The sequence below is a fragment of the Neolamprologus brichardi genome, chromosome 23 (genome assembly GCF_056152115.1).
Source record: "Neolamprologus brichardi isolate AB-2024 chromosome 23, ASM5615211v1, whole genome shotgun sequence".
Lineage (NCBI taxonomy): Eukaryota > Metazoa > Chordata > Actinopteri > Cichliformes > Cichlidae > Neolamprologus > Neolamprologus brichardi.
Genome location: NC_142125.1, coordinates 8,348,714 through 8,371,917, shown reverse-complemented (window position 1 = coordinate 8,371,917; position 23,204 = coordinate 8,348,714). Strand labels below are relative to the sequence as shown.

General features: G+C 39.0%; 3 protein-coding genes across 7 annotated transcripts in view; 2 read left to right on the top strand and 1 right to left on the bottom strand.

Annotated features, from left to right (window-relative positions):
- The first annotated feature begins 1,924 nt into the window (after positions 1 to 1,924).
- srd5a3 (steroid 5 alpha-reductase 3) lies at positions 1,925 to 4,318 on the top strand. Of its 3 annotated transcripts, XM_087836171.1 has the most exons (5): positions 1,925 to 2,171; positions 2,302 to 2,453; positions 2,526 to 2,711; positions 2,802 to 2,927; positions 3,565 to 4,318. In XM_087836171.1, exons 1-5 carry the CDS (start codon positions 1,951 to 1,953, stop codon positions 3,822 to 3,824), a joined length of 945 nt encoding a protein of 314 aa, XP_087692297.1. In that variant the 5' UTR covers positions 1,925 to 1,950; the 3' UTR covers positions 3,825 to 4,318. The 3 variants fall into 3 exon arrangements, with proteins under 3 accessions (XP_087692297.1, XP_087692295.1, XP_087692296.1); XM_087836169.1 differs by having other exon boundaries at positions 2,526 to 2,927; XM_087836170.1 differs by having other exon boundaries at positions 2,302 to 2,711.
- A 2,913-nt stretch (positions 4,319 to 7,231) lies between these two features.
- tmem165 (transmembrane protein 165) lies at positions 7,232 to 13,833 on the top strand. Its single transcript, XM_006790190.2, has 6 exons — positions 7,232 to 7,574; positions 8,074 to 8,299; positions 8,415 to 8,590; positions 9,283 to 9,465; positions 9,660 to 9,765; positions 11,739 to 13,833. Exons 1-6 carry the CDS (start codon positions 7,422 to 7,424, stop codon positions 11,813 to 11,815), a joined length of 921 nt encoding a protein of 306 aa, XP_006790253.1. The 5' UTR covers positions 7,232 to 7,421; the 3' UTR covers positions 11,816 to 13,833.
- Positions 13,834 to 13,847: 14 nt separating this feature from the next.
- The window catches only part of clocka (clock circadian regulator a), a 32,927-nt gene continuing 23,570 nt past the window's right edge, over positions 13,848 to 23,204 (bottom strand). The window contains exons 17-23 of one of the 3 annotated variants that reach the window (XM_006790186.3): positions 23,008 to 23,108; positions 22,752 to 22,889; positions 21,672 to 21,830; positions 21,300 to 21,509; positions 20,984 to 21,171; positions 20,507 to 20,771; positions 13,848 to 19,699 (exon numbers count right to left, since the gene is read on the bottom strand). In XM_006790186.3, coding sequence (XP_006790249.2) covers positions 19,487 to 19,699; positions 20,507 to 20,771; positions 20,984 to 21,171; positions 21,300 to 21,509; positions 21,672 to 21,830; positions 22,752 to 22,889; positions 23,008 to 23,108 — 1,274 coding nt within the window. In that variant the 3' untranslated portion in view covers positions 13,848 to 19,486. The remainder of the gene's footprint in view (positions 19,700 to 20,506; positions 20,772 to 20,983; positions 21,172 to 21,299; positions 21,510 to 21,671; positions 21,831 to 22,751; positions 22,890 to 23,007; positions 23,109 to 23,204) is intronic. The other 2 variants (XM_006790189.3, XM_035907618.2) reach the window with 2 other exon arrangements.

Genomic DNA, 23,204 nt, shown 5'->3' with positions numbered 1-23,204 from the left:
GCAATATGACATTCAGACTACTCCCTAACTGATTTCATATACAAATAAGATAAAATATACTGATATTCATCAGCAGGGGCTGCTGTGCATGTGTTTTGTCAAATTAATTTTGGATTGTTTATAAATCGTGCAATAAAGATCTTTGAAACTGTTTATTTTCATTTAGAATTCCAATGTATTTGTTTCCCTGGTACAATATAGTAGATAAACAGCAAAACCAATCTATACTGATTTTGGCCAGATTTGTAGCTTTAATCTATTTTATACAAACTCAGTTCCAAGGTGTTGGGTGCTGTGTAAAATGTAAATAAAAGAACATAATGCACATGTCTGCATATATTATTTGCTATAGAACACGGAAAAGGAGATCAAGTGTTTAAACTGGAGAAAATGTACCATTTTAAGAACATTTTAGCTCATTTGGAATTTCAGAGTAGCAACATGTCTCAAAAACTTGGGACAGGATCATTTTCAGTGCTGTGTAGAACTTATTCTCTTAACAACAGTCTGTCTGGGAACTGAGGAGACATGTTACTATATATACCTTGATACAGAATTCTAGCTGCTCAACATCTAGAATTTTTTGTTTCATGATATTTCAAATGTTCTCGGTTGGTGAAAAATCAGAATTGCAGTCAGGCCAATTCAACACCCAGAATTTTTTACAACAAACCTATGTTGCTGTAATAGATGCAGTAAGCTCTTTAGTATTGTTTTGCTGAAATATGCAACAAAAACAACATTCAGGTGGGAGCATTTGTTTTTCTAAAACCTGTATATACCTTTCAGCTTTGATGCCCTTTTGGATGTGCAAGCTGCCAGTTCCAGGCATTGGTGCACCACCATATCATCTGAGATGCAGGCTTTTCAACTGAGCTCTAATAACAAGCCAGATTGTCCATCTCCTCTTTTGTCTGGAGGACGAGGTGTTATTTGTTTGGCTAAAACAATTGAAAATTTTTCTGTGGGCCTGAAAATCATAGACATTAAATATTGATTTTTGCCCTTGTCTCTTATGCAAACACATTTCTTCAAATTCTGGGAATTGTTTGATATTATGTACTGCAGGTGATGAGATATTCACAGTCTTCACAAGTTTACATTGAAAAAGATTATTCTCAAAATATTCCACAATTTTCAGATTCAGCTTTTTGCGGAAAGGCAAACCACTGCCCATCTGTTCTGAGGTGCTCTTTTTATACTCAGTCATGTTACTGAGATATTGCAAGTTACCAAAATCAGTTGCAAACATTTTGCAACATTTTTCTTAAAATTGTAAATTTTCTCAGTTTAAACATTTGATCCTTTCTGTATTCTATTGTAAATAAAATATGGGTTTGTAAGATTTGAAAATCATTGTTTTCTGTTTTTATTCACATTTTACAGGGTTGGGTTTTTGTTTTTGTTTTTTTCAAATTGAGTTTGTTCTTTATTTTTATATATACAACTTCCGTATTAGCGTTGATGTTTATTTATCAGTCAGTCAATCAAAAAAATAAAATGATGAAATCTTTGCCCCAATCCAAATACCTGCTTAGCACCTTACTAAACATTTCCTGTTCAAAATAAAACTTCCCCTTACACAAACATAAACATTTTTGGACTCCGTTTACATGGCCAGACCTTTATTTTCGGGTGGTGTATGGGGAAAGATTCAAATGCTGCCCTCTGCTGTGCGAACGTTAAATGGGTCGTAATGCTCACTTCAAAACCGTGCGTGCCGAATAAAATAAATGCAAAAATACTTTGCAATTAAATAAATATATAGATGTTTAAATAATTAAATAGATTAATTAAATCAATACATACATTTACTGTGCTATAAAGAAATAACCGGTTGCTATTCCCTGTTATTGCATCTCATCCGGAACCTTAGCGATAGGTTTTATCGGCGGCTTCTTTTCCGTGTTGCACAAAACAATAACTGCAGACCCGCACAGCTTCAAAACGATGTGGAGCTCAGTAGGGTTGAGTGTGATTAACGTTGTGTGGTCTTCTCTGGCTTTGTGCTTCCTCGTTGCTTTTTGTGCCCACAAAGTGTCGCGACTGTTACCGGGAAGATTTGACACGTGTCCCGCTTACGTTTTATTTCAGGACCTTATTTGTTACGGAAAAACTAAACAGAGCTTAAAGCGAGACGACTGGCTGCGGGTTTTTGACGTCCCAAAAAGGTGACAGCGAATGACAGAACTTTACTGTAATGTATTTTATATCCTACTATATCTAACCGAACATTTAGGTGGTTTTGAATCATTATTTACTTTTTAACTATTTAAACGTGGGATGCTTTTCCCCTTCCAGGTGGTTCTGGCACTTCTATGCAGTCTCTGTTGGCTGGAATGGTCTTCTTCTGGTCTTGTACCTCAGCTTTATATTTCAGCATCAGTCATACCCTTTGTGGTTGAGCGACTTTTTAGACATTTTGACTGGTGCACCCAGCAGTGACAGTCAAGGTAAGCTAAAGGAAAAAATTGTTGTTTTTCTGTTTAATTCATTTTTGTTTTTGATGTTAGTGTTGTCTGTAGTCCCACAGCTTTCCACCGTCCTGGTGCAGCTGCTGCTGTGGGTCCACTCCCTCAGGAGGCTGCTGGAGTGCCTGTTTGTCAGCGTTTTCTCTGGTGGGGCGATGCACTTGGTACAATATATGTTCGGCCTGGGGTATTATATCATGTTAGGGTTGACGATCCTCTGCTGTGATCGTATGGAAAAAGGTTTGAGTTGGTGCTTTCTGTGTGCTTCTATGTGCATAATTCCCCGGTTCATCTGCTTTGTGGTACTGATGCTTCCACCATTTCTTTTAGAGAGAAGCTCCCTCCTCTCTCAGCTGAACTGGCTGCTTGTTGCTGGGTTTTTACTCTTCATTTGGGCCTCGTGGCTGCAGCATCAGTCTATGGTCCTGCTGGCCAGACTTCGCACTGGAAAGTCAGGTAAACCTAGGAAACTCTCTGTCTCTCTGTTTTGTTTCTTTGTTTTTTCTTTGCTGCCTCCAGCATTATTGCTATCACTGAGAATTTGCATATTAATGATGAAGGAACTAACAGCTTGAAGTTAACATCCTCTGCTGTCTGTTTTCTGTTTATGTGTTAACCATAAAGCACATGAGTCATCCCATCTCCAAATTGCCTTTAGCTCAACCAGCTTATATTTTCCTAAAGAACGTATGGTCCAAAGTTAGGATACATGTAATGATTTTTGTTAAATTTTAGATTTATGTATCAAATACTTTTCAAAACATATTTTTGAAAAATGGCCAATTGACCCATTTTTTATTTGATTTTTTTATTTTTGCTCTTTGAAACCCGAGACCATGTTTAAGCATGAATATTTCAAAAAACATTAGCTAAAGGAGGCTAAAAAGCTGCAGAGAGCTGAGTGGAACTGCAGAGCTGGGAGATAATTCTCTGTGGGTTTGGCACTGTGAGTGAGACATTTCACAACAGACAGTAATTTGATCAATTGTTAATTAGCACAGCTTTAACCTGATACACACTGGAAATGGTAAACCAGTCTAAACGTTGAAAGTTACTGATGTCACTTTTTCTTGTTTTTTGTCGTGTCATGCAGGAACAGTGGAAACGCTGACTCATAGAGTGCCAAAGGGAGGTTGGTTTGAGCTGGTTTCTTGTCCCCATTACTTTGCTGAGCTGCTGATCTACATCTCGTTGAGCTTTGTTTTCAGAGGCCTCTCTTTCACCTGGTGGCTTGTGGTACTGTATGTGCTCTTCAACCAAGCACTGGCAGGACAGCTTTGTCATGACCTTTACATTAGCAAATACAAGTCATACCCAAGGCATAGAAGAGCATTTATACCCTTTGTGCTATGAATACTCAGACACTGTATTGGTCTTTTTGTGGTAATAAATGGGAACTGTAATGAAAACTGCCAGAGATGTCGGAGGAGCAGAAACCTTACGAGCAAAAGCCATCTTTTTCTAAACGTTCTTTGAAACCTCCAAATTTAACTAATCGGCTTGACAGCTAAGAGGCCAACACTGTGTTTGAGTTCTGGCAGAAGACTCTAGAGGTGAGAACTTTCTCCGACTGATGTGAAGACACTGTGAGGAACATTGCTGGAATTCATTTGTTCATTACATTAAGAACTTGTTTTTCTTACGATGAAGTACTTAAAAATCTTTTGCTTCCTTTTACTGTATGCCAACCTCTCGAGTTATAACTGGTAATGTAATCTCTAAATGTTTATGTGAAAAAGAAACCTGCAAAACACTGTGGTGTTGAATTTTTTTTTTTTTTATAGCAAAACAGAATGTATTGTATTAATACGACAAGGAGTTTTACTTTAAAACGAAAAGTAACATGACATGGACATGTTGTAATGAATAAAGAAACTTTATTCAACAAAAAGTATTATTGTTGTTTAAAGAGGCACAAACATGGGGACATTACTTTCAGGAGGGAAATCAAGTCATAAACCAATCAGGGGTGTGGTGGTTCAATCCCCAGGTACACTAGTTTGCATGATGTATCCATTATCCTTTAGATACTGGACCACAAATTGCCCCTGATTCATTCACAAGAACTCAACTTACTACGTTCACACTGCAGGTGTTAATGCTCAATTCCGATTTTTTGATCAAATCCGATTTTTTTTGTCTGCTTGTTCACACTACAAATAAAATGTGACAGCAAACGCGCTCTAGTGTGAACGCTCAAAGCGGCCCGCATGCGCAAAAGAAGACGTCACACAACGCACTCTGTTTAGACCCAGACCAAACAGTATTGTTTGACTGATGGCCCTTAATATAAAGACTTGTTTCGGACTTTACGTTTCCCAATTTTGCTTTAAGTTATAAAGTTATTGTGTTATTTACAAATGGCCTAATAATTATCCTTATTGCTGTTTTTAGAGAGGAGCGGCGCTTCAAAGGATAGTTGGAAATTTCTGTCAGAATCTGCAGATTATACAGTACAAATAAAATGTTCACGTTTCTCCAACGTTGTCTTCCCAACAGGTTCACTAACATCTACACTGGATGGCCCGAAAGCGTTCGCGATGTCTTCTCGGGCGCTGATATATTGTGTCAGTGACGTAAAAGACGTATTTAATGCGACATGACCATTCAAACAGCAGTCGCTTTCTAAAACATCGGATATGTATCGGATTCAGTACCACATAGGAAAGTGAGTCAGATCGGATTTGAAAATATCGGATTTGTGGCTTTCACACTGTCATACCATGATCTGATATGGGTCGCATAGGGTCAAAAAAGTCGGATTTGATGCGCTTTCGCCTGCAGTGTAAACGTTGATTCCACTAGATGGCGATGTTTATAATCGTCAATCTTTGCTCAGAAAACTAATCGTTCACACATATGGTAAATATACCATAAAAAAGGTACATATACCATATTAAACTGTTTTATGACTTGTAGAAAAGAACTATTTTCTTTATAACAATTTTATTTTCTTTGAAAGGTCTGCAGAAAACTCTTGAGTAATTTCCAGCTACGTTGCTATGTTTATTGTCACGTTCAGAGGTGGGAAGAAAGAAAATACAAAGGCTAAGTTACTGTACTTAAGTAGAATTTTCAGGGTTTTGTACTTCCCTTGAGTAGTTGTCTTTCTGACAACATTTTACTTTTATTCCCTACATTTTTAAACAAATATCCCGATTTTCTACTACTTACGCGGCGGAGAGTTATTATTTTGACCTTCAAACATTCGTGTATTAATCACCAGGTAAAAAGAGAAGAAAGGCAAAACCTTACGCCAAAGTCAGGGGATGAAGTTGCATTACTTATTGCTTGCACTACTAAAGAGTAGCGAGGAGCATGAAGGGAGTAATATTGTGGCAGGTAATTTCAAATGCAGCATTTCTGTCAGCTTAACAAACATCAGCAAACTCACAAACTGTTTGTGTGCTGCTGTATTTCACGGGGAGAGAAAAGTAAGACAGCAAACTTCACTCAGAGATGGAGAAACATAAGAACAGGAGAGGACAAAGAAAGGTTATATGTAAAGGCAAGGACTGCTTAGTGGGATATTTATGAACTGGAAATGTAAGTTCTTATGTTTCTACATCAGATATTGGGCACTGTACATTTGACATTGTGTTTTTTCATATTGTGAAACCTGGTGGAAAAGAAGCTGAGGTAGAATAACTTATCTAATGGTTGTATGAAAATAAGCTGCAGGTTAATGTTGTATAAACAGGCTAGTTTGCTGTGCTGTGATGGATCCTCCCAGTTCTCCCACCTGCCAAATTCCATTTTAACCTCTTCCTATTTTCCTGTTTTGAGGTAAAGTCGCTCTCTACAATGTAGGCAACAGAACATGGATATATTTTTCATGTTCCTTCTTTTTCTCTGCTCTTGTTTTACTTAGCTGATTAAAGCTGAGTAACTTTATTAGAATTAGAATTTGGACTGAAATAAAGTTTGTATTTGTATGTACTAATATTATCTTATTATCACAATAATAAAACAAGGTTAAGTTGTATTTACTTTAACTTGAGTAAAGACTTAATAAGTAGAGAATATCTGTGCTTTTGCCACCTCTGGTCACGTTCTTTATTTCCTTTTTATCCCTATAAAAGGCTGATGGAGTACTGTCCTCATTCCACTGGGCAGGCGGGCGTGCTGGACACCAAAGTTTGTGAATGTTAAGGCGACATAGGACTTTCAAATTGATAACATAGCATCATCTACTAAAAACTCAGATGAGTTCGAATCTCAGCGACCTCAAAGTCAAGGTCAGAGGTCAAGTTTTCTAAAAGTCTCTGTAATGCCACAATTCAAGAAGGAAGTCACCTAGGATTTTAAAACTGAGGAGGCTGAGGGGCAGCAGTGAAGGCTGCCAGTATTTTCTTTTCCCTTTAGTTTTATTTAATGTTTATTCTGCTTATCCCAAATTTATTATTTGCCAAGCAAATTTTCTGCTCAAAGTAAATAATATTATTACTACTAATAATATATTTTTAAAGTAAATGGGCTGATATTTAGAGGGGCAAACACTCATTATTGTCAGGATTAGAATAGTAATGTTACATAAAAATATATAAAGAGAACATTTGTAACTAATAAACAGAAGGTCCTTTTTCAAGTTTTTTTTTCAATGCAAAACTATTGAAAGAAAACAATAAAACTATATTTAAATAGCATTATGATCGACAATGAGATTGTCCATTCACTGAGCACTTCGCTGTGTGCGTCAGCTTACAAACTACGTCATTCATTTGAACGTCCAATCGTCTGTCTGCGTTGCTCCTCTTTGCGGCAGCACGGTTCTACTTACCCCATGAGTTGAGTTGGCCCGGTCGGTCTGATCGTGACGTGTGTTACCTCAAATTGTATAGGTTACTAAATATGAAGTTATACGGATTTGTTGCAGATAACATGCAGTGATACGAGGGAGAGAAATTAGCGCGCAAATTGAGTCGTGTCGGTGTTTCGGAAGAAGTAATAATGCCTCGCGCGGCTGGCAGAAGAGATGGTGGGGCTAGCAGAAATGTGATGTGTGTCTTGTTTCCGCTCACCGCCGTGTTTTTGTTTTTGTCGGTCGGTGTTACTGCTATTCAAGAGGAGCAAAAAGCTGTCCCGGAACAGCCCCCACAAGAGGTGAAAGGTTTTGCTTCATTGTCACTAATTAAGTGTTTTATCGTCATGTGTAGGAAGCAGTCTTTGACGCGCTTCTTCCTCGCGCCCCGGGCTAGCCGATCTCGTGCTAACTGATACGTCTCGCAGAGTTCCGGGTGTAACGTTAGCAGAAGTGGACAAAGTTACACTTGAATTTTTTAATCGTGAAGAAATTGCTTTAAAGTTAAGGTGACAGTCATTTGGGTGTCACGACGAGAAGGTCGTCATGTCCCCGCCAGTTTTGTTTACCTATTTAAACATTGTGGCCGAAGTGTTACAGCAAAAATGCATGGAGAGGATAAAAGAATTCACAAAGCAGAAACTCCAGCAACACTTGAGGGAAGATGAACAAGTTTAATAATAGACCAACGCGTTTCGGCTTGTTACAGCCAACAAGGGCAAACGTGAATACCTCATACTGATTTGTATTACAAACTGTGTGTAACTCAGCTGACAGTCACTGTGTGCATTTCCTTTGCAGAAAGTCTCTAGTGCCCAGCCACTGGGCCCAGTGGTTTCTGAAGATGTCTCCACCAAAGGGAACCTGGGCTTCATTCATGCCTTTGCTGCCTCTTTATCTGTCATCATTGTCTCTGAGTTGGGAGACAAGACCTTTTTCATCGCTGCTATCATGGCCATGCGCTACAACCGCCTCACCGTGCTGGCCGGGGCTATGCTGGCCTTAGGATTCATGACTTGTCTTTCTGGTTTGTAAAACTTTGGATTTGGCCTTGACTGTTTTTTTGGCATTACCCTTCGATCAGATCCTGAGAAATAACAAATACGTGTTGTTGTTGTTGTTTTTTCTTTCCCACATCATAGTACTGTTTGGCTACGCCACTACCATCATCCCAAGAATCTACACATACTATGTATCCACTGCTCTGTTTGCCATCTTCGGTATTCGCATGCTTAGAGAGGGGCTAAAAATGAGTCCAGATGAAGGTCAGGAGGAGCTGGAGGAGGTGCAGGCGGAGATCAAGAAGAAGGACGAAGAGGCAAGTTAATTTGATTCTAAACTATCTAGAAAAACACCATCATTTTTTAATATCCAGTAGTACAACTTCAGTCCACATACATAATTTACATATTCAGCCATAGAAACCCCTCCTGAGTGGGTCCAGTTACTAACTGCTGACACCATTTTGCTTAGTAATTAGTGATTCGCAAATGGCTCATATTACTTAATCACCCAGAAGACCTAGTTACATTTTGCTGCTGCTGATGTGAGTTTTTGTTGTGTGGAAATTCTGTTCTTATAATCAGGCTATATGAGCATATGGACACTTTAAAGATGCCTGAGGCTGTCTTATTGAATGGCACCATTATGAACTGTAATTGAAGTGCTGTACTGTAGACTAAATCTAAAAAACAAAAAAACAGATGGCCGATTGAACCTCTTAGCAATAGTGACAGTTTGTCATACAAAGTCAAGCTTAATTATATTCCCGTGCAGATCTGCACGGGATGCATTCTAAGGTGTACTTGTAGAGGACATAAATCTACATCCTCTTGATCAAAACAAATCCGTTATAAGGAATATAGTTGGACCATCCACAGAGGACCTCATGACAAAATTTTGATCAAAGTATAGCACCCTTGTAAGTGATCCCTGCCTCTTGCAGGTACTGAGCCGTGAAAGTACTCTATTGGGTTGTCTTTCAAACCTCTTGCCTTGTTGTCTGTGCAGCTCCAGCGGACTAAGCTCGCTAATGGGACTGCAGATGTGGAGGCTGGAACAGGGACTGCTGTTCCTCAGGGAAAGTGGCACAGCTTCATCTCACCCATCTTCATCCAATCCCTCACTCTCACTTTCCTCGCAGAGTGGGGTGACCGATCGCAGCTAACTACAATTATTCTAGCTGCCCGAGAGGTTTGTGACTTTCACTGTTAGACAGCTGCTGTTTAATGCTTTGTAATATATTTTACAATAAATAGAGGCCATACATTTTCACTTTGATTGGCTGTTTGTTTCTTTTAGTCGCTGCTGTATTAATACACTGGTAATATTTAAGAAAAGAGCAAAAAAAAAAAGATATATAAACTGTTTTTGTTTTTTATTCTTAGGATCCATTTGGAGTTGCAGTGGGCGGCACCATTGGACACTGTCTGTGCACAGGTCTGGCTGTGATAGGAGGGAGAATGATTGCCCAGAAGATATCGGTTAGAACAGGTAAGATGGCCTAAATTGTGTAATTTTTTTTTTTTTTTTTTTTTTTTTTTTTTTTTTTTTAAATTAAAAAAAAGACAGGTAGGAGAAGTGGGTTCCTATTCTCCTGGGAGAATTCCTCTGGAGGCAGCTCTGTTTACACACAATAATTATCAAAATATTTGTAGACAATCCTGTTAAGGTTTGATCGATTAGGTGGATCAGATTTAAAAACAAACCGAGAGAGAAAACAGCGATCTACTATTAAACTAATTATTATTTTGCCCAAAAATGGTGCACACACAATTTACAGCCCACGTTTTACAATGATTGAAATGCATTTTTATTTTTAAAAAATCAAGTAGGTATTTGTAGAGTGCAGTCTAAAAGTAAAAAGTAAAGTAAAAACTTTCAAAGTAGAGCTGTAATGACTCATTGAATAATTCAAATAACCAGACGATTTAAAGAAAATCTTCGACACAAATTTTCTCCTTTGTTTAACACACGGCTGTGTGGCGCTCAGTCATCTCCATGTAAACATGAGCGTTTCACCACTAACACTTTCATTAGATGTGATGATGATGATGTTTAACATGGAGTCTGTCTACACGCACGGTGAAGAGCAAAGAGGGGGAGCTGTTACTGAGATGGTGACCTCAGTTAGAGTGAAAGAAAACGTTTTTCTAGTGTCCAAAACAGCAGCGCTGTTCTTGTGGTCACCATTAAAACCTTTACTGGGAAAAAGCTAATGGGAGTCTTCATCAAACCATCCAATCAACGAACTCCAACCTTTTGTTTTATACAGTGAAAATCTATAGTAAAGCTACAGAAGTTGCATTAAAATATCCAAAGGAGCTGTTAACTTGGCCTGATACCATGTTTAAAATTAGGCAGCCGGCTGAAGCCTGACGAACGGCGTCCCATTTTGTATCATAATGATACCTGAAACAAGCAGGAGGGAGTCTAAAGGAGGGCATGGGGTGTTGAGACCATATTTCAAGGCTTTCACAAATTTGTCTTTCAGATTTAAAGTGAAATTAAATATGAATAAAACTGTTAATATTTAAAAAAATATATATAAAGTTTGCTGACCTGTGGCTGTTAAGTCAGACACTTACTTATTATTAACATGTCATTATTAACATCTGCACCATCATAACGTCTTGTTTTCAGCAGCACGAAAATTTTGCATAATAGCACAGGACAAACTTCAGCCAACGCATGGTCCTTTAAAGGCTTACAGATACAACCCCATTCATTCACTAACACACTCAAACAGGCAGACACACACAGATGCAGACAAACACATACACATGAAACCTACCTCATCCAGAAGATAAAATATTACTAATTAAAGGGTTTAGGTGTTTTTTGACAGATGCAGTTATATAAAATGGAAACCCACGAGCAGTATATTTTGAAAGAACTGTGGTGGGGGGTTTCCCCCTCTTTTGAATATTTATTATTGCTCATTAATAAGTTCTTATCTGATTGCTCAGCTAATCGATGGACTAATCAACAGAATACTCAATTACTAAATGAATCCTTATTTGCAGACCTATTTCAAAGTCACTTTTAGTTTGGATTCTGCACCATTGACAACTCCTATTTCTAAGACTTCAGTCTGCTGCCTCCACCTAATATGATTCATTTAAAATTTTCTTAACATGGTCGGTGAAGATATTGGACCATTTGTCCTCCCCTAACTTCCTTCGCAGGAATGCTGAGACTCCTGGGAGTCCTTCCTAGTGATGCAATGCTGTAATCATTTGGTTTTACCATCATGAAAATTACTGGTGAATTCACATTTGCTGCAAAAACCTCAAGATGACCCGTGATGGGGCTTCACAGAAAGATTCAGTAGTTTGTTCATATAGCTATATCAGATTTAAAAGATCAAAAAAATGAAACCAGTTTAGTGTCAAATAAATCTGTGCCTTGTTTAATCTGAAAATCTTTGCTTAACTGACATTTGTTTTCTTGTTTTGTTTCTGTAGTTACAATCATTGGAGGAATTGTTTTTCTGGCATTTGCCTTGTCTGCCCTGTTCATCACACCAGAAACTGGACCTTAAATTGGAGAAAAGACTTTCAGGTTCACTCTGTAAATACTTGTAACATTTGATCAAGTTGCTGTAGATGCATTTTAGTTTTGACCCTCTAAGTCTAAAGGACTCAACAAAGAGTTGGAGTCCTGTCTTCCTTTCCTTGAACGTCTCTGTTCCTTTGTGATCTGTGAATCAGTTGGATTTCTCAGAGGTTAATTAACAACCTGTAGGTGGCATCCAAACCTCATGGGAAATGTGTTTGTTGACTGCTTACAAAGGTGTGTTTCATCTTCATCTCGTCTAGTGAAGGAAAGACTGAATCACAGAGGCTTGATTAACAGGTGTGAGCTTAGAAAGGAGGGAGGACTTTGTCACACTCTTTAAAACTTGTATTCTTTTCACACGGTGTGTGAGAGAAAACGAGATTGTTGCCGATTGCTGCCCTATTACGTTCTACCGGTGGCTCAGAAACTGAAGCCAACTTTCCTCATAGTAACATCTCAGCAAAGGAACTTAGTCCATTTAAAAAATCTTTTCCGTTTTTAATGTCTATTTTAAATGTTAAGAATGAGCCCCTTTGCTGTCAGGTGACTTTTGGCAGAATATGAGCCACCAGTTTCCTCCCAAGTACAGCAGTTGAGGCTGGTGTTACTGTCGTTTCCACCATCTGTTATTAGCTTCTTCTTTTTTTTTAAACACACACCTTACAGAGGTGCATGTGAGAGTGCATTCAGATTCTCTGTCAGATTGGACCAGTGTGCAAATGACACAGCTAACATCACACACTCCAGATAGCTCCCCTGCGGTTACCACACAGATTATTTCCAACGGTGTGAACATGTCTCGAGTACTATTTACTGCTGCTACATGTCAGATGTGGGACAGCTGTAGAGCATATCCCCGTCTGGTGTTCTGCAGATTGTCACATAGCTTGTTTACTTCAGAGGAAAAACACCAAAACCAGAACCAGCTGCACATTTATAGCAACAGTTTCTGTGATCTGACTTACACTGAGATTTTTTTTTATTATTCTTTTGAAAACACTAGATTTTTTTCCCCTAGTTTCACATAAGAGCAGTCCTTTACAGAGACCTGAACCACTAGAATACCTCTACTTACCTGTATTTGAATGTCAGCATCCTGGGTTTATCTACAGTTCACGTGAACCTCTTCAGAAATGATAATCGTATTTACTCATAATAGTATCAGACTGTAACAGTGAACAAGACGTGGGATTAGGTTGAAGAAAGGGCCAGGAGTCACCCTGACAGGTTCAGTCTTCCTCTGCGATTAAAGCCATTTCCAGCATGAACCTCAGAGTTACTGTGACAGATTGTAAAGAGGACTACATCAGGTACAACAATTATTTATCCTACACAAGACTTGCAGTAGAAGCCACTTCTCTTAGCTGTGTTGGATCTGCGGTGACAGCTCGACCGAACTTAATTTAGACCTAAATTTCACCCTTCATTTTAAACGGTACGTATTTATTTAGCTTCCTTTTCTTTTTCCTTTCTAGGCATATGTATTGACAAAGGGTGGATGATATTACTGTACAAGCAATGGAAATATTTTTTTAAGTGAACAGGCTAAAGCTGTGTTGTCAATATTTGACAGGCTGTGAACTACTTCTGTTTGTCATACAGGTTCTTTGAAATGCCTATAAATCTTAAAAAAAAAAAAAAAAAGATCAATAAAAAAGTTTCATGTGTTGTCTGATTTCTAAACCAACATTTAGTGCCGTGTTTGAGTTGAGTGGTGAGGAGGAATACAGAGAGTCAATTATAGGAACAGCACCAAAGATGATTCACACAGATTTATTTTTGAATCCAAGGGGAGCAAACGATTGACATATTTGCCTCATAAGGGTTATGTTGAGGTCCATGAATAATTTGGCTCAAGAAATTAATGCAAGTCACCTTAAAGGATACCTATTACACTTTTTATCATGTTACTGTCATCTATGTACTGATACAGTGACTAAAGCTCATTTTAGAGTATTTTTTCCACTTTGCTCTGTATATGGAAGTTTATTTCAGACACTGCATGGGTGGAAAACTGACATCCAGAAGTCAAACTTTGGGTTTTGGTTTTGTTGATTGATTTAATATGCCATCAACCTGGCAGGGACTACAGATGAAAATTAGTCCATCTGGCTATTTACAAGATTAATTTTAGTGCTCATGTTAATTAATATGCATTGTCCCTTTATAAACATACATATACCAACTTAATGATTTATGGATGGCAAAAAAAAATTTTTTTCAGTGGTTGAAACAAGTTTTCATGCCTTTATGTCGTCAGTGAGAACAAGTATAAATCATTCTTAACACGTCACATCTCACGCTGTTCAAACTTTGTTTGCTAAGGGCAGAAAAGCAGAGGGATGAGCTCTACAATGAGTGGTTTCAGACAGTGGATGTACTGAGGGGTTGCACCAACATCCAGTATGAAATGTAAACAGATTATTTTGAACTTTGAGTCATGCAAAGCTACGGTAATGTTGTTAAAGAACTTACCAAAAAACAATGAAGCTGGAAATCAGCACAATAGGTCCTCTTTAAGTGTCTTTATAACACTGGAGTGCAATAAAATGCTAATGTGTACAATTTCTAAATGTTGGATATAATCAGTGATTAAAGTTGAGCTGAGGTGTTTAACCTAATAACAAACAGCAGGTGTCAGTAGTGGATGCTTAGTGCAACATTTCCCAGTTGTGCTTCATAGAACAAACTGGAAGCCTTAGCATTCACTACAAACTCTTAAAGTTTTTTAGAAAGAAAACTGGAATAGGTTCTATTATGTGGTTATAAAGTTGTAATAGATGCATTTATTGATGATTAAGAGATTAACTGCTCTGAATTGAGTTGATTGTTTTAGAGTTAGATATTAGTTTTGCCAATTTGTAACTCAAATATTCTGCTTGAAGTAAATAATCCATGCATATATGTGTTTTTCAGCTTCACATAACAATGATTAAATATATTAATTCATATCTGCACATTTTTCTAGAACCACGTGATCAGACTTGCCTATAATGTAGTGAGAGAGGTTTATTAACAACTCAAAAAGACATGACTTAAAGCTCTTTACAAAGGGTGTATTTTTATCTCCAATGTAACCAAAGATTTCAATTCGTTACCAAAGTTAAATCAGAAGTTGGATCTTCTGGTCAAACCTGAACTACCGACGTCATTACAGGAGTTCAAAAGTCCTGCTCCCGTCATCAATCAGGGTGTGACCACATTGTGTGGGATGTAGTCATGAAATATTTAATGTTGTTTTTTGCTATTGAGCGCACTGCAGCAGTTAATTACTTGAGCCAAACCACCAAAAAAAGCCACAAAAATATGAACTGAAAGCAGAGAGAGAGAGAGAGAACACCGAGTTTCTAGTGTGTACATCAGAACTACACAACACTGAACATAATTCACTGTGTTCTTTGATTTAGGGTTTGCGTCCTGAGGTTTCCCTGGACAACATTTCCCCAACTTGTTTTTGAGACTTGCCAGTGACCCACAGATAACTTTAAAAGCCCAAGTTGCCCTTATACATATATATAAATTGGTCATTGTGGGTTTAAAAAAAAAAAAAAAAAAAAATCACTATTGCTTAATTGGCAGGGAAAGACTCAGTATAAACACTGAATAAAGACTGAAAAGAAATATACATAAAAGTATGTATATGTATAGATATATATATACACACACTTTTAATTCGATTTTGATTCCAAGTCTTAACCAGCACTTTCTGGGGTCTTTGTGTGTATGTCACAGTTAGTTTAAATCCTTCAAATGTTTATTAAACCTCTATTATTGTCTTTTTTGCACATTAAAAGTTAGATTATTTGATTTCTTATATATATGATAGTTCCATAAAGTTTATACCAGACATAGAAAAATAATTAAGTTCTCTTATTTACTGTATTTCCTATCTTACAATGTGCAAAGCCTCCCACAGGCATACGCCTCCTCATGAAAAAAGAAGTCCCCAAGTTAATGACACTGAATACATTCTTGTAGGCATGTGCTGCTTGCATGCAGCACAGGATGAGGTTCACTCTACAGAAATTCGTAACAGGAGATAGCAGTTGTCTTACTCAAACACTGATCTGTTGTAGTATGATCACTGATTTTAAAGGAGGAGGGAGAGAAATGCTATGTGGAAAATTAGGACTACGAGGTCCAATTATAATCCGATTTATGCAGCACAGAATCATCACAGTGGAGCAAGCAGGTATTGGAGATTCAATGAAAATGTAATTTGTGGGTTTTAAAAACAAGGAGGCAGTTTATACAAGCGTTTTCGTTTGTTTTTTCTTTTGCACTGACAGGAGGCTGGTGAGATAGCAAGCGAGAATGTCTAATAGTTTAATGTCCCGGATTTGGATTTTATTATTTATTTAGAGTTGTCCTGAAGAAACAGATTGAATAATTAACTCAGAATGGTTCTGTCATCATTTGTGGGATCTGGGATCATAATGCATTCTGTACGTTTGCTTTCACTCTATTCTGTACTTGATAGTAATTTAGGGAACTTACTAAATCAGATACAGATAAATCTTGTAAAATTATTGTTCCGTTATCATTTTAAGTTTTTTTTAAAAAAAAGGTGATTTGTGAGATAAGGAAGATACTTTGAAGCATTGTTTCTCCAAGTCAAGACAAATATACAAATCTATATTCTTCATCTGGTCCCATACAGTAGCTGCCTTATCTGCAGTATGAAGGTTAATGAAAATGGTAGTTACATGTGGCCAATGATAAACGATAAGTCACAGAAATAATTCAAAGTGTTGAATAATGAACTTTCAGACATTAACAGCGTAGTTAGACTGAAGAATCGTAAGTGCCCAGAGGTATTATCGTGGTAGAAACTGTAGCTGTTGCTTGTGACAGTTGATTTTCCTCCCAGCCTAATCCAACCTGAGCAGCATCAACCTTTAAGAAAAGCTGCTGCTTGTGCCAAATCATGATAGGCTCCTCTATCCTCGAGCAATAAACGGCAAATAAGAGTAGAGGCGCTTTTTATTGACACTCGATGCTTGCTTGGGTTTTCTATGCTGTACTGCACAAACTGGGAACAGTGGAATAAAATGTTCACTTTTCAGTGCTTTGAAGCACTCTATACAACTGACTCCGTCTTCTGAAAATGGCTGGATTCATGGTGGCCTAGAACAAAACTGACTTTCTAAATAAACTTATGCTATCGGGTAGGGTTTCCCCTTTGTGAACGCTACACTCTAATACTGGGGAGATGGTATAAGAGTGCACGGTTTTTCAAGATATCTTGGAGCAGATGTCAAAGACTGACTTTGTGGCCATGTGTTGAGCTCAGCCCATCATTTCACACAGATGAAGAGGAGGTTGGACTGTCAGCTTCGTACCATCTGGCAGTGCATTAGATCAGATGGTGAGGAGGCTGCAAAGCAAGCCTACTAAGCCAGAACACGTAGGGCTGAGTCTGCTGGGGATCCTGGTGATGGTCTCCGTCTACAGTAACACCGATCCCCTCAATGCCATGTTTAGCTCGGTGATACAAATTATGGTGAGTGTACTAAAAGTCTGGCTTACCCCAACTTTCCATTGTGACTGTAGAACTCCAAGGTTCTTTTTAGCTTTTGGCAAATATTTAATGGGTAATTAAAACGTCTTCCCGGTACTGCTGGATTTGGCCTAATATTATATAAGTGTGTCCTGAAAATCTTTTTTTTTTTTTTTTAATTTAAGGCAGCTTTAATCAGTGTTATTACAATGACAGTTGCTCACATGACTGCTTATATTTAAGTGCTTACAGTTCTGAGCCTAAAGACCATTACTGGCTTTGCATTGTCCTCACTCTGAATGTTTTACGATGCATAACTGCAGTTTAGAAAAACAAATATTACCTGCAAAGCATCAACCAGCAGACGATGTTAGCATCCAGCTGCTGAATACCATCAAGTGTTAAGGAGCTGAAAAGCAACGGTTTGGTGGTACCAGTGCATGATCTAGAGCTGGGTTCACATGTTTTTCCACAGTTTAAAAAAAAGAAAGAAAAAGCCACCATGAAATGGAACCCAAAGTGACATAAGTGTCTACACCAAGACACTGTCAGATAAAGCCTCAATTTTCCTCCCACAGAAACAACACCTACTTCTACTGGGAACACTTCATGATATTAGATTCTCAAATCTGCCAAAATGTGTGCTGGTCCTCAAAAGGCACAATGGTAAAACTGGCTCAGCACCTCGTCTGCGGAAGAGAGGTTGCAAATGAAATCCCAAATGTAACTCATACGTTTGTTTTCTGAATGTAAAAAGCCATAATATATCCATGTCACTGCCATCAAGGGGCCAAATAAAGTTACTGCAGTTCTCACAAGACAATCAGACAAGACAGAAAGCAGAGCAACTGGCTTCTCCCGATAATCCACAGAGCTCAGAGAAGGCTATAATGGAATAGGATGGGATCTTTGTATCGGGTTGACAGGATGACTGGTGTCTCCCAGAAAGTCCTAGAGAGGGTGGATGCTTTTTGTTCTGCGTGCCCAGCTAAAACAGTTAGATGGCTTAAAACTAGATCATGTCTCTTACTAACATATTTAACAGGTCAGTATTTTGTATTTACATACATCTAAAAGTATAAATGTTTACAGGTGAAATAAAGCATCCTTGGGTGCCAACACAGGCGATATGGATGGCTGTGAAATGGAGGGATCTCAAGTTCTAAAAATTAAGAAATGATGATATGAAGGATAATGTTAGTAGATCTTACTGTTGCATACGTTTAGCTTAATGTTGCCTCCATTCTATACACAAATCTCACACATTGATTTCAAGTCTTAAGTGCTTGAGCACATCTTTAAAAAAACTAAAGTATTTTTCTATCATTCTGTCGATAATTTTGTGAAGTTGTGTGAAAATAGGGGTTGAGGATTAAACAAACTGTGACACAACAAACAGCATCGGCACTGTCTGATGCAGACACACAAACAAACATCCCCTAGGAGAAAGGAAGTCTGTGAAAATATCAGCCACTAAGCATTTTCAGGTCTTTTTTTCTGAGTATTAGAAAAAAAGCATATTCAAAGCTGCAAATAACAGACTATGCATTTCATTTCATGCATCATATAAAATATTAGTTATTCTTCAGTATATTTACAGTATATATTACACATGATATTCTGTACAGTCAAAGTTCAATCTACACCACATTCTTAAAAATATTTTCTGACCCATAATTAGTTTTACAAGAAAAACATACAAAACAAACAATTGGTTGTTTTGTAGGACGTCCTCGAAGCAAAGATCTCCACCGCACTGACGGGAGAACTGTGAAATAATCCTGTGAGGGTGACTAGAGCACACATGCGCGCCTGCACACACACACACCCAAACACAGACACACACGACACAAGGGGAGGCGTAAGGGGGAGTCTTTTGCAGGCCTTGTATGGCCCTGTTTTCTTGGAGGGAAGGCTTTATTCCACAGCCAAACCTGCTGCCACAGCAAGCCCCATCCCGGGTTCTCTGGTGTACTCTGGGCTCAGGAGTGAAGTGCAAACAGCACAAGATTCGCGTGAGAGAAGCAGAGCAACAGAGTGTCCACTTCTCATCCTCTGAGGTTTCAGTGGTGCACTTTCAGCAGAACTGCACTTTACACTCCCATCAACCACACCTGAGTTTGGCTAACTGCACTTCTGATAGGCTTTGGCTAGTTACTGCGGCTGTGTCGCTGAGCGGTCAGACAAACTATCTGCTCTGTGAGGAGCCAGCTGCTGTTGCTGCTTTTGTTGTAACTGCTTCTGCTGTGTTTGATGCTGTTGCTGCTGCTGTTGGGCTGCTGCCGTGAAGGTACCCTGCTGCTGCAAAGGGAACGCTGCCTGCAGGATCAGCTGGGTGGACTGGTTTCCGTGAAGGAGTCGAGGAGCCTTAAGTGAAAAAGTTACATTAGCTTAGTCGGCACAGCCTAACGAGCCAAGATGTAACTTAAAGCTGCGGTAACTAGGACTCTGCTGATTCACTGTAAAGCAAGAAAGGCAGGCAAATCAGTGTCTGTGTATTGGCTGAACAACACACAGACACTGAGACATGAGTGCGCATGCTGCATTCTTCATGCTCTATTCAGGGTGGTCCCTTGGCTAAACCAGAGGATTTCCAACTATTTAAAAGTATCTGAAGCAGACCATTACTTAGAGATTACAGATTATTGTGTAAATGTAGCCTTATGATTGTAGTGCGACCAAAAAAAACATTTGTTAGACAGGCTTTTGGAAGCCATCAGTCAAAGCAGATCAGTTCCTCCTTGTATACTAATTATATATAAAAAAAATAGTAACTTGTGGCATTAAATTAAACTTTAATTTCTAAATCTAATTTGTCATCCACCCTCCTCTTGTTGTGGTTAGAGTCCGATTGAACAGTGAGTAGTGATATGGAAATGAAACATCGTTGTTGTCAACAGGAATTCATCTAAACTAAGCTGCATCTTTCAACATTGTATTTTAATCAAAATCACATTTTGAAAATGTCCTCGTCTGTCAACAGATCTGAAAAAAATATTCACATTCAACTCCATCTCCTGTGTCAAGTTCTTTGAGCATACAAAGAATTTTCAATTTATATAAAATAAAATTCATTAGGACATTTTAAATCACCTAAACAGCATGCTGCCTGTATGTGAGCCAACTTCATACAGTAAAACTTCACCTGATAAGTGGTTACTGTGTCAGTGTTACCTGTAGGAACTGTGTTTGCTGCTGGGTTAGTGGAGCTTGCCCTTGCTGCATGGCTGTGACCTGAGACTGCGGTTGAATCTGTTGCTCCTGTTGCTGTTGCTGCTGCGGAGCCTGTTGGGAAATGCTAATTGTCTGCGTCTGGCCCTGCTGCGGTGCAAAGGCCGTCACCACTTGACCCATAAACATGGTTGTGGGGACCATGACTGCCCCACATGTCATCTGCCCTGTCACTAGCTTGGTGAGCAGCTGGGGGCCTGCAGGAAACCTGTAAGGTTCAGGAAGTTAGTCAGGTCTGATAAGTCTAATTAACCCAAATTGACATAAGGTCAATATATATGACCTTTTTTCACTATAAAAGTGCACTGTACCTAAATTAGTACTACATTAAATTGAAGTATTATGCACCACAGAGGGTGCCATCAATGAACTCGAGCACTACTTAATAACATTTTAATAGATTTAGGTGAAGATTCACACCTAATCTGAGCCGAACGGTCCTGTGCAAATGTTGCCACAGCAGGAGTGTTGGGTCCAGTATTCTGCGCCAGGCTTGTGGCAATCTGAACCACGTTAGCAGGACTTTGCTGAGGGATCATCATCGTGTTGTAGAGAGATGCAGGCAGTGGATTCTGTTGAGGCTGCAGCGTGTGCGACGACCTCTGAGGCTGAAATAAACAGAACCGGAGTCTATGACATGAGCATGCTGGATGGAAAAATCTATAACAAACACAGCTAAGCTATGAATTCAGCGTGTCAGTGAGAAGCAAAATGAGAACCGTTTAGCCTGTCTGACCTGCGAGAGTGCTGTGTTCTGTTCCCGTAGGAGTGTTTGCTGCTGGGATGGGGGCTGCACAGCATGTTGTTGCTGTATGCTGTTTTGCAGAGATCCTGCAGAAACCACCTGGCCCTGCATGCTGAGTGTACCCCCCTGCTGCCCACCATTCCCCTGGGCCATCTGTACAGAGCTCACATTTAGTCCTCCAGCCCCTTTCTGCAGGAACATCTGAGATACACATCACACATTCGAACTCCAGCTCTAATTATAACAGCAACACATCCACCATGTAAGATGAAAAAAAAACAATTAAAAAGAAAACCTTTCATATATTTACTAGGCTATGTAATCATTCATTTGCAACACTTGTGCGCAGCTCTTCAGTCCTACCTGCAGACTCTGTCCCTGCACCCTCTGTAGCTCGTCCTGGATCTGCCGCAGCTCATCCTGCTGCCGCTGAATGTTGGCCTCAATCATTCTGGTCCTCTGCTCCAGCTGCTCTTTCAGGTGCTGCATGGCTTCTAACTGGCTGGAGAACTGGACCATTGACTGTTAAAGAATAAAGACATAGCAGTATGGCAGTTTATTTTAAATGTTCAATACGTATATTTTACAAATTGTTAAGGCTCAGGTCACATTCTCTGAGTACAAACAACTTCTTGCATGCTGACCACAGAACACATTTTAACCAACAGTGACCACTGGCTTAAAAATGTAACCAATTCAAACTGCAGCTCCAAGAATATCTGCTTAACGCTGGCAATAAAAGCAAGTGAATTCCTGAACACCCATAAAATTCTCAGCTTTAAAGCAAAAATAAACATATTTACAGCCTGCAAACTTTCCTTTGTTCTCTACAGCCAACTGACAGTTCATGACAACTGTGTGCAGGGGCTATATTTTTATTTAACTCACCTACATTTTTAAAGACTTACAGTTACACATTTAAGCCATGTGGCTGCTTTGAGCAGCACAGGGTTGTCCAGCCAAAAGACAGTTAAAGAAGTTGACTGCTTAATTTTCTCAGTAAGTAAATAAAAAAATCCAACATGCTGACGGTCAGACTACAGGCTACAGTAGTCCACAAACCAATAGGTGGCATCATAGGGACTACGTCTACGTTTTATATATAAATATAGGCATTCCTGGGTTAACAGCCCCATCGTGTCAGTGTGTGGGAGCTATACAGATCCTTGCAGATCCATGTTCATTGGCTGTCCCATGTCATAAGGCAGTGTCAAACAGACACATAGGCTACTCTTGTTCATAATTGTGCTGTTGGACCTTCAGTTTATCAAGTGCCACACAGAAGACATAAGACATGATGGATAAAGAAGTTCTTTATAGTGAAGTGAAACTGAGCATTAAAAAACAAACAAACAAACAAAAAACAACGCTGTCCACTGCAGTCATTGTCTGCTAGTTATACTTAAGAATCAGCAATATTAGACAATAAATAAAATATCTTACTTGATTGTTGGTCGGAACTTGTTGCTGTTGCTGCTGTTGTTGTTGCTGTTGCTGCTGTTGTTGTGGCTGCTGCGGCTGTTGTTGTGAAACCATGGATGACGCCACGTTCTGTCCTGTATTTTGGGAACTCATCGACTGCTGATGGAAATAAAGACACCAAACAAAAGTCCTAAGTCCTAATGAAATCCCTCATGACCCAGAATACAGGTATCGTGAAATTTAAGACCAGAGCGTGTGCGCTTGTCCATCCACTGACCTGACTGCTGATAGATGATCTCCGTTGTGATGTCATCTCCACAGCAGAGACCGACTGGCGACCTGGTGTACTCCTATCTCCCTGAAGCTTCATTTGTGATGCTGAAGGGCAAATACAAACATGATGCTCAGATAATAATAAAAAAAAGAAATGGTTAATATACATCAAGCTTTGCTCAGTAGTGAACAGATGCTTGT

Bases quoted from the DNA above. Each gene is read 5' to 3' on its own strand.
- srd5a3 (XM_087836169.1), top strand. From the start codon at position 1,951: ATGTGGAGCTCAGTAGGGTTGAGTGTGATTAACGTTGTGTGGTCTTCT. The intron at 2,172-2,301 runs GTGACAGCGAAT...TTCCCCTTCCAG, and splicing joins GTTTTTGACGTCCCAAAAAG to GTGGTTCTGGCACTTCTATG. The intron at 2,454-2,525 runs GTAAGCTAAAGG...TGTTGTCTGTAG, and splicing joins ACCCAGCAGTGACAGTCAAG to TCCCACAGCTTTCCACCGTC.
- tmem165 (XM_006790190.2), top strand. From the start codon at position 7,422: ATGCCTCGCGCGGCTGGCAGAAGAGATGGTGGGGCTAGCAGAAATGTG. The intron at 9,466-9,659 runs GTTTGTGACTTT...TTTTATTCTTAG, and splicing joins TTATTCTAGCTGCCCGAGAG to GATCCATTTGGAGTTGCAGT. The intron at 9,766-11,738 runs GTAAGATGGCCT...TTGTTTCTGTAG, and splicing joins GAAGATATCGGTTAGAACAG to TTACAATCATTGGAGGAATT.